This window comes from Balaenoptera borealis, assembly GCF_965194805.1.
Source record: "Balaenoptera borealis genome assembly, chromosome: 9".
Lineage (NCBI taxonomy): Eukaryota > Metazoa > Chordata > Mammalia > Artiodactyla > Balaenopteridae > Balaenoptera > Balaenoptera borealis.
This window is the reverse complement of record NC_138873.1, coordinates 68,312,898-68,322,932: the sequence shown is the minus strand read 5'-3', so window position 1 is coordinate 68,322,932 and position 10,035 is coordinate 68,312,898. Positions and strand designations below refer to the sequence as shown.

General features: G+C 45.8%; 1 protein-coding gene across 1 annotated transcript in view; it reads right to left on the bottom strand.

Moving 5' to 3' along the window:
• Positions 1-1,889: 1,889 nt before the first annotated feature.
• Positions 1,890-10,035, bottom strand: part of GABRR1 (gamma-aminobutyric acid type A receptor subunit rho1) — a 35,293-nt gene continuing 27,147 nt past the window's right edge. Inside the window, exons 6-9 of the mRNA XM_082406051.1 lie at positions 8,328-8,468; positions 6,198-6,350; positions 3,430-3,626; positions 1,890-2,276 (exon numbers count right to left, since the gene is read on the bottom strand). Coding sequence (XP_082262177.1) covers positions 1,983-2,276; positions 3,430-3,626; positions 6,198-6,350; positions 8,328-8,468 — 785 coding nt within the window. The 3' untranslated portion in view covers positions 1,890-1,982. The remainder of the gene's footprint in view (positions 2,277-3,429; positions 3,627-6,197; positions 6,351-8,327; positions 8,469-10,035) is intronic.

The following is a 10,035-nucleotide window of genomic DNA, read 5'->3' as shown; positions in this document are numbered from 1 at the left end:
AATAAATTTCTGTTGTTTAAGCCACCCAGTCAACGGTACTTTGCTCTGGTGGCCTGAGCAGACTAATACAGCATCCTATATGTTGATTCGAATGGTGGAGTTTCCCAAATGGGATAGATGGAAGTTCAGATTACGTGCCCCAGAAACCTGCCAGATGGTTTAGAGTGGCCTTGCTCATGAGGACAAAGCAAGTGGCAAAGATGTTTGTGAAGTTTGATTGAAATTGTTTCATAAAATAAGCATGAAAAAGGTAATGTTCTAAAAATATTTTTAATATTAAAAGTTGACGTTCAGGGGCTTCCCTGGTGGCACAGTGGTTGAGAATCTGCCTGCCAATGCAGGGGACACGGGTTCGAGCCCTGGTCTGGGAAGATCCCACATGCCACGGAGCGACTAGGCCCGTGAGCCACAACTACTGAGCCTGCGTGTCTGGAACCTGTGCTCCGCAACAAGAGAGGCCGCAATAGTGAGAGGCCCACGCACCACGATGAAGAGTGGCCCCCGCTTGCCGCAACTAGAGACAGCCCTCACACAGAAACGAAGACCCAACACAGCCAAAAATAAATTTAATTAATTAATTTTAAAAAAAAGTTGACGTTCAACTATTTCATCTATATTCCTTTACGTTTTTCTACTAGAGTTTGCTTTAAAAACTTTGGGGTTTTTTTTTGATGAGCTTTTATTGGAAGAAATGGGAGATTGCCTTGTAATTAGGCTTTCTGCAAATTTGGGTTTTTTTAAAGATTAGAATAAAGTATAGCCCTCATTAAGAAATAACATGATATTATTTAGTATAGGGATCAGTCAAATTAACTTTGGTATAAAAATGGCATTACTGTGTACAGAATTTAGTTGAGTTTCAAACAAATGCTGTCAGGATAAGTTTGGTAGGGGTTGATCCTGTAGATATATGGTATGAATAGCTATTCGTTTTTTAAATAATACATCAGATTAGAACACTCTCCTTTATCCCATGCTCTTACATCAGTGGCCATTGTTTTCTGGTTCACAGAAAATGCTGGTATTCACTGAGTATAAATGGAGATGTCCAGTGATGTGCTCCCATTTCTTTTTTTAAAATTCAGAAACCATGTATTTCTCATCCTAAAGAGTTACAGGTAGTCCCAAATTATGCATTTCCTTGAAAAGTTTATGCAGAAAAAAATCAGTCTATTCCCAAGTTCCTCAGTGAAGATATCACATTACTGACTTCACTTTGAACTTGGACATGCTCCAAGGTGGAGATCCATGAAGCAGTAACTATTAAACAGGGACCACTTAAACACACAAGTTTTCTAGGCTAGTTACCTCTATGACAAGACTGACAAAATGCATGCATATACCCTCTTCTTCAAAGTTTCCCTACCATGGAAATTTCCTACCCAAATCAGAAGCCATTGCACCCAATCAAAAGAGCTTTTCTGGTGAAGAGGTAAAACCTCAGGAACCACAAGATGTAAATAAAAGAAATATTATTATTGCCTTGTATTGAAATCAACAGGAGGAGATGCATATAAAATAAGAGGCTATAAACTGAAGTATGAATTTTGATCAAAGTGGGGTTTAGGTGCATGTATGTTCCATGTAAATGAACTTTAGGTGCTTCCCAGTTCCACTTGGTCCAGAGAATAGAATGACACGTAAGGGACATGGTTCATATGAATAAGCATTTAGGGTCTAAAAGAGGTTGAACCACAGTGTGCCCACCTCACTGGCAGCGTGCTTTTCTAGGGGATCTCAGTAACAACTATCATCAGTTGCTATGGGTGTCTATACCTGCAGCACTGAGTATAATGCTGTGTACACAATAGGTGGTAAGTGCAAATTAAACCAGTAAGTGTCTTGTCAGTGTAGTTTTGGAAAGATGGAGAAGGGTGGGTACTGTGAACTTTCTTTTCATCATAACCTTAAATTATTTTTCATCATTCAGGTATTTCTGTAGTATATATAGAAGAATGTGAAATTTATAGAATTACAGGCATTTATGAGAAAATCGACCAGTATATTAAATTGAATAAGATGTATGCAGCTGGAAAAATGATTCTGGAGTATTTATCAATGGCATGAGTGTCAATCTTCATGCTCACGTAGCTGCTCCTCTGGCTTTTCCTCTGCGGGGAGCTCCTCTCCGAGGCCAGCGTCAGCTGCACCATCATCCTGTCTGGCTTGTCTCCGTTGTCGGCCGTGTAGTTGCCCAGGTCGTTCACCTCCCCGTCACTGTAGCTGCCGTCCAGCAGGACTGCGCGTGGCTGAGGCAACCCGCAGGTGCAGGGAAGCTGCGGACACAGCAAACGCACGTTGGGATGCGAGCTCAGCATCCTCTCTCAGAAGCCCTTCCAAAGAAGCTGCCTAGTGGAGAGCATTGCCTTTTTCTAGTTTCTGTTATGGGGTTGGGGGAATAATGGTGGTGGCACAGTAAACATTCTAAAACAGCAGGTAACCCATCAACTGTTAGGAAACATCACGTCATATCAGAGACCCACAAGAAGGTTCATGATCAGATAGTCGGCATGTTCTCCATGAGATCATAAACTGATATGAGCCCTGATAAAAATGTTTACAATTATTGCGTGCGTGTGTGTGTGTGTGTGTGTGTGTGTGAGAGAGAGAGAGAGAGAGAGCGGCGGTGGGGGGGGGGGGGAATTTGAAAGGTGTGGCATTGTGGGGATAGTTCCTCCTATGTAGCTAGAGTTTTCTGGAGGAGATAACCATTGAATTGCAGACAGGAGGATGAAAGGGAAACCAGGTAGGAGGGAAGATGATCTGGGAAGTGATGGGAGATGTATGAGGTCACATGTGGAGGAAAATTTCCTAGAATGGAGGATATGTTTCCCTGGAAGCTTTTATATATATATAAATATATATGTATAATATATATATATGTATGTGTATATATATATAAATATATATGTATATATATTTATATATATAATGTATTGAAGCATTTATTATAGTGGCAAAAAATGGAAACAATATACTGCCCATTAATAGGGGAATAAATCATGTTACATCCAAGCCATTTATTATTATACCACTATTAAAAAGAATGCCTTGGAAAAAGAAATTCCTGGAAGCTTCGTTTATGATACCTCTATGTTCATAAATCATTTGTTCCACCGTGTTGAACTGCCATTTATTTTTATCACTAAACTACCAACACCACCAAGATTAAAGGGACCACGTCTTAGCTAACTTGGCTTAGCAGCTCCTGGTATATGGTAGGTGCCAAATAAATATTTGAATGAATGAAAGAAGTAGCCCGGAGTAAATTTCACACCGTTTTTGTTTGCTCTTCACACCAACCCATGAAGTAGGTGGAGGAGGGGGTGTCATCGTCCCATTTGACAGAGGAGGTTGGACCTGCCCAGGGTGCAGAGCTAGTCCAGGCCCCCGTTCCAGGGCAGACACTCCGGCTCATGGTAAAGTCACCTTCTCCTGCAGCTTCCGCTCTTTTCGCTCCTGCACGGTGGTCAGGTAGTTGACGGCCGCGTACTCCAGCACCGAGAGGAACACGAACACGAAGCTGACCCAGAGGTAGATGTCCACAGCCTTGATGTAGGACACGCGGGGCATGGAGGCGTTCACACCCGTGATGATGGTGGACATGGTCAGCACCGTGGTGATCCCTGCAGACACCGTGAGAAAGAAGCATGGGTGTGTCTTTCACCAAACCCACCGGATGGCTTCGTGCCTCTGTTCTTTCTCCCAGCTGCTCCTCTAGCCTAGAATGTCTCCATCCCTGCCCCCTCTGTCTAGCAAACACCTGCTCACCTTCTCAGTTTTAGCTTTTACGAAGCTTCTCCTGTTCCTCCAACCCCCATGCTCACCCTTTCCCGGCTCTGTATCCCTGCATCTTCATCACAGCCTTTGCATCACTCTGTTCTTCGGCAGAGAGCCCCTGACAGGTTGGCAGGGTCTTTCCATTCAATTGCACAAAGCAAAGATTGCAGGGGCGTTCCCTGGTGGCCTAATGGTAAGGATTCCGGGCTATCACTGCCCTGACCCGGATTCAATCCCTGGTCGGGGAACTGAGATCCCGCAAGTCGCAGGGCACGGCCAAAAAATAAATAAATAAAATAAAAATAAATGAATAAAAAAACAAAGATTGCATATACGAGCAAGTATGTATATTTCTTGTAACTCCTTCTCCAGAAAAGGGAAAAAAGGTACACAAGTTTTGTTTTAATCTTTGTGCCCTTGTTGCTGGTGTAGAATCTTGCAGTCCTGGGCCTATATTACCAGCTGTCAGGGCACCTCTGGCAGAGCCCCATCCCACCATGCTGCACCTGGCTGCGCATTCTGCCCTGTTGACTTGAGGACTCAGTCAATTTTACCAAGAATGATGTTAACCTCATTTATGGGAAACAAATTTTTTAAACTAGAATGTTTATTTATTGAGCACAGTAACTGTTCAAGCTACAGAACAACCGTTAAAGGCCAGGGCATCTGTCAGTGGAAATTTCCCCAAGATTTCAAATTAAGCTCAGAACATTTGCTTGGCAAACACCAAATCACAGCGGATTGGGGTCATCTTAAGGGCCAGCGCCAATCCTATTTCACTAAAACCTGGTGGGTCATCTCTCCTTTGAAGCTCCTGGACGTATTAGCAATAGTGCCGTGTGTGGAGTGGGTGCGATATTTAAAGCGGGGAAGAGAGTTGATAGCAAATAGCTGTTGATGGAAGGCTTGTAGAGTAGGGATTCTCAGACTTGAGTATGTATAGGAATCACGGGGGCGGGGTAGGGGGGGTGGGCAGTAAAACAATGATAATAATAGCTAGTTCGTGAGCTTTTTTTATGCGAATTAAGTGGGATAATGTATGTAAAACAGCCCAATACTTCACAATTAGTATTAGCTGTTACTGTGTTACCTTATGGACTGAAAGCAGTGACAGACACCAATGATAAGGTGTTTTTATCTTTGTGAACCAAGGCAAAAGATCACGAAGACTTGATCAACAGATCAATGAGTAAGTAGAGGAAACCAGTCAAGACAGGAAAAGGTAATAGATGTGCAAGAAAGTGGAAAAATAATAATAAAAAAAAAATTTGGACAAGCAATTTTAAAAAGCGAGACTTCCTTAAATCTGGTTAGTTTTCTGACTTTAAATTGAAGAATGCGGGACATCCCTGGTGGCACAGTGTTTAAGAATCCACCTGCCAATGCAGGGGACACGGGTTCGAGCCCTGGTCTGGGAAGATCCCACATGCCGTGGAGCAACTAAGCCCGTGTGCCACAACTACTGAGCCTGCGCTCTGGAGCCCGCGAGCCACAACTACTGAGCCCACATGCCACAACTACTGAAGCCTGAGCGCCTAGAGCCCAAGCTCCGCAACAAGAGAAGCCACCGCGATGGGAAACCCGCGCACCACAACAAAGAGTAGCCCCCGCTCGCCGCAACTAGAGAACGCCGCACGCAGCAATGAAGACCCAACGCAGCCAAAAGAAAATAAATAAAATAAATTTTTAAAAAAGGAGAGATAAATTGAAGAATAATTTGCTTACAATAAAGTGCACAAATCCTAAATATTGAGCTCAATGAATTTATATATTTCTATAACTACCATACAAATCAAGATATAAAACATTTACAGAAAAAAAAAATTACTGGGGGAGCTTGTTCAAAATGCAAATTCCTGGTCCTCTCTCAGAGCTTCTGATCCTATACATGTAGATGGGACCCCGGATTCTTCATTTTAAACAATTTCCCCCAGAGATTGTCACAAAGATCCCTTGGGCCACCTTTGGAGAAACCCCATAACAGAATGTGACTTTCTTAGGCAGGTGGGCAGAGGAAGCACCACAGACCAGGACCAGCCACCCCAGAACTCAGCTCTAACAAGATTAAAGATGAGTTGTTTACATGGGAACCTATGGGGACCTAGAAACAGCTTTGCTGCATAGATTTTTTCTCTTTTCTTTTTTGGCCTCAATGCTTTTGGGATCTTAGTTCCCAGACCAGGGATGGAAGCCAGGCCCTCAGCCATGAAAGTGCAGAGTCCTAGCCATTGGACCACCAGGGAATTCCTGCTACGTAGATTCTTAATAGTGGCATTTTACCTGTGAATGAATAACAAAGTTTTTCCAAGTTATAATACCAACAGGGGTTCAGGGCCAATTTGGAAAGAATGGTTTTATCTGGAAGGAATTACTTGTGTTTTCAGATATCTGGAATGTGCACTTGAGAGGTTTCTTACCTAAAGGGACTCTGGCGGGCACAGCTCTGCGGTCGATCCAGAAGGACACCCAGGACAGCATGACCATCAAGGTGGCGGGAAAGTAGGTTTGCAGCAAGAAGAAGAAGATGTGGCGACGCAACGTGAAGTTAATGTAGAGACGGTTGTACCAGCCTGGGGGACACAGGAAGAAAAGAGAACACACAGCAGAGCCACTCAGCTCCTTCATAGGACAAACTTTATTCAGAGAATCATAAATGCCTTAGACGCTTCCCTGGAAACTTACCCTACCTTTATAAAGGGGAAGTGAGAAAAACCATGGAACAGGGTGATTATACGATAACTCATACCGCATGGGTGAGTGAGTCCATCTCAAGGAATTTTGGCCCTCATTCTGTACGTAAAGGGAACCAGGCCATTGAAGACTCTTGTTACTCAAACTACGGCACAGGGCCTGGCAGTACCGCCATCACTTGGTTGCTTGTTGGAAATGCAGACTCTCGGGCCCCGCCCCAGATCCTACTGACTCAGACCTCCTTTTAACACTCCTCCCCACGTGATTCCTATACACATTAAAGCTTGAGATGTATGGATTTAACAACGCCCATTGGATTTCTTATGGGGGAAAATATGTTTGAAGTTAAAATACCACGCTAAGTACAACGATGCATTTAGGCTATGCTTTAGCTCCACCCTGTTGTTCTCTACAAGGAAAACTTACAGGGAGGAGTTGAAAGGAACAGGAGAATGGTGGAAGGAGAGGAAAATGCAGGATAAACTTGACATGATGAGGGCTGAAAATAAAATGGGGACTTGGCAACATGAACTAGAAAACTTGGCATCCAGGACAATTTTTGTGCAACGGTTATAATTATAACAGCTCTAAGAAGTGACTGTGGAGGTGCTCACAGACTGAATGCCTGTGTCCTTCTCAAAGTCATGTGTTGAAACCTAATCCTCTATGTGATGGTATTTGGAGGTGGGGCCTTTGGGAGGTGATTACATCATGAATGGGATTGGTGCCCTTATAACATGTGTCTCGGAGAGCTCCCTCGCCTCCTCCCCCATGTGAGGACACAGTGAGTCTCTGAACTAGAGAGCGGGCTCTCATCAGACACTGAATCTGCCGGGACCTTGATTTTGGACTTCCCAGCCTCCAGAACTGTGCGAAATAAATTTCTGTTGTTTGGAAGCTACCTAGTCTATGGTACTTTGTTATAGCAGCCTGAAATGGACTCACGCAAGGAGGAAGGTCAAAATGCTAAGAGTCAAAGGAATGGGGGATCCCCCAAAGGACCAAGACTGGTGGGTGATGTATGCAAAAGATAAGAGACGCGGGATCGCCACGTGTTGGAAGGGAGCAGTGCCCTCTGTTACAGATCAGAGAGACTCAAACGGTGGCACTTCTCTGGGTAGTCAACCATGCGATGTTTTAGCAAGAGAAACTGCATAAAGATTAGAGCAAAATCAGCCTGAAAGGTAATTTGTCAAGAAAGAGGCAAGGGTTGGAGAGAGTGAAGCTCAGCTGTAACCTCAGCTGCCAAGAGGAAGACCACAGCGCCTGCCCTCAGGCAACGTCGGTGCAGGGGAGGGTTGGCAAGCTTGCCCAGGCCCTTGTTCAGAAAGCAACAACACTGCCCACAGAGAATGACCAATGACCAGTAGTTCCTGCACTGTGGCTCACAAGAGGGTCATAAGAGGGCCCGTGCAAGCAGTATGGTAGGAGGGGATTGGTTAAGAGAGAAGCACTCAAAGGGGCTGAAGCCAAGAGAACGTGAACGGAAAACAATAAACCTGAAATTGGACTATTTCTTGCCTGTAGGAGAGGGCGCTCTGGGAGTTATATCAGGGTGAGATTCCCGCTGCTAAACTGGCGATGCTGTCGTCTCAAATAGACCTTCCCACGGAGCCCTTATGTTGGAGCCCTTACCAGCATTTTCTAGGTTATCACTTCTGATGCTTTGGAGGTATCAAAAAATCACCCCCACCCAATGCTCACCACCCTCTAGACCTGATCTAGAAGTCCAGATCCTTGGTTTCAAATCCAAGTGGCACAGGCTCTGCTCACTTGACAACAAATTCACAGGCTTCCTGAGATGAAGGATGCCCGCCCCCTCTTAGCCCCGCCCCCTCTCTTAGCCCCGCCCCCACCTGTGCTGCTGTAGAAGGCCAGTTTGGTGGTGGTGTGGAACTCCTGGATGAGGAACTGGGAGAGTGAGATCCGCTCATCTGTCTTTAAAGAGTCATTGCCTTTCTTCCAGTACAGCATGAGGTCGTCTTCCGTGTAGGCATCTGAAAAGACAGAGAGAGCGTCAGATGCCAGGAAAGACCACAAGCCTGTCTGTGAGGCTCTGTGGGGATTGGGATAAGATCGTCTGAATAAACGAACCGCAGTGTAAATGAAGCAAAAGTAAATCCAAAAAGACAAATCTAATTCTCCTCAGCCTTCCAGAAGTCATCAGGGAAAAGCTCTCAGGCCTAAATGCTCATCATTGCTGCAAAAGTGCTCACCCCTCAATTCAGCCTTAAACCAGATGAAATTGCTATATTTGTAGACCAGAAACTACAATTTGCTCTTTTAAAAAAATTTTTTTTGCAGGTTAAATAGCGGCAACATTTCATATGGTTCAGCTTTCTAAACCATGGGTGATTTAGACCTTTCTTTTTTCAAAGGGTGACGATGCATTATTGATGGCAAGTTCCTGTAAACACTCTCTCAGGTAATAAGGGCTGCATTCTAGCAAGAAAGGACACATAAAGAGATGCAGCAGAACAAGTCCCTTCTCTGCAGGCTTCCAGTTGCTCCTGCCCAGGGTAGAATCAAAGCGATTCCCCCGAGGATTGCTTCCCCTCTGGCGCTACACTTCCCCACCTTGCCCACTTAGCTGAGCACACCACCTACCCCAGCCAGGCAGACCTACCTGCTGCCTGGGCAGAACTGGGATAAAACCCTCAGGGGTTGCCGGTCCAGTCTGCTCGTGTGTAAACAGTTCTTTCTGGGGCTCCCTGAGGCTCTATTTTATTCCTCTTTTATTCTGCCTCTAACGCTTGACCTGTGTGATGGCTGCTTTCACGTGTCCCCTTGGCCAGGCTATAGTAAGAACCCAGTGATTCAATCCGACGCTAATCCAGGTGCTGCTGGGAAGATGCTTTTTGTAGTTGTGACATCTACAACCAGTTCGTGTGAAGTAAAGGCGAGGATCCAGATTAATCTGGGTGGGCCTGATCCAATCAGTTGAAAGGCCTTAAGAGTGGACCTGAGGTTTCCCCGAGGAAAAAGACATTCCACCTGTGGGCAACAGGGTGGGCTCCAGTCCGAGAGAGTCCCCAGCCTGACCTTCCCCACGGCCTGCCTTGCAGGTGCTCGCGGAGCCCTAAGCCCTGGTCCCCCGTACTAACTCTCTCCCTGTGTATCTCCTACAGTTCTGCTTCTCTGGTGGAACCCTGACAGATGCCGCTGCCTGGGTATTGTGGGGAAAGCAAGGTTCTGGAGCCGACGATTAGTCCTTCGCTCTGTTACGCCCCTCCTCTGTGTAATGGAGATCACAGTAACCTTCTCACAGGGAGCTTGGGAGGATTCAAGGACAGAGCAGGCGGAAAGCCACGGTGCAGGAGGCAGTCACCCCCGTGGTCCTGGGGTTTATTCCCCCTGATCCCACACTGAGCGCCCTGCGGAGCTGTCCATGCGGCCCCTGCTACATGGGGGTCCACATCCCTGCGCGCCTCGGCCCTGGATGACTGGGGCCAGGGGAGCCCTGCTACACCACCACCGCCCGGGGAGGCTTACCAAGGTGCCCTGGGCCAACATGACTCCTTACGGGACTTTGATACAGGCTGAGACGTGCCAGTGGGTGTGTGT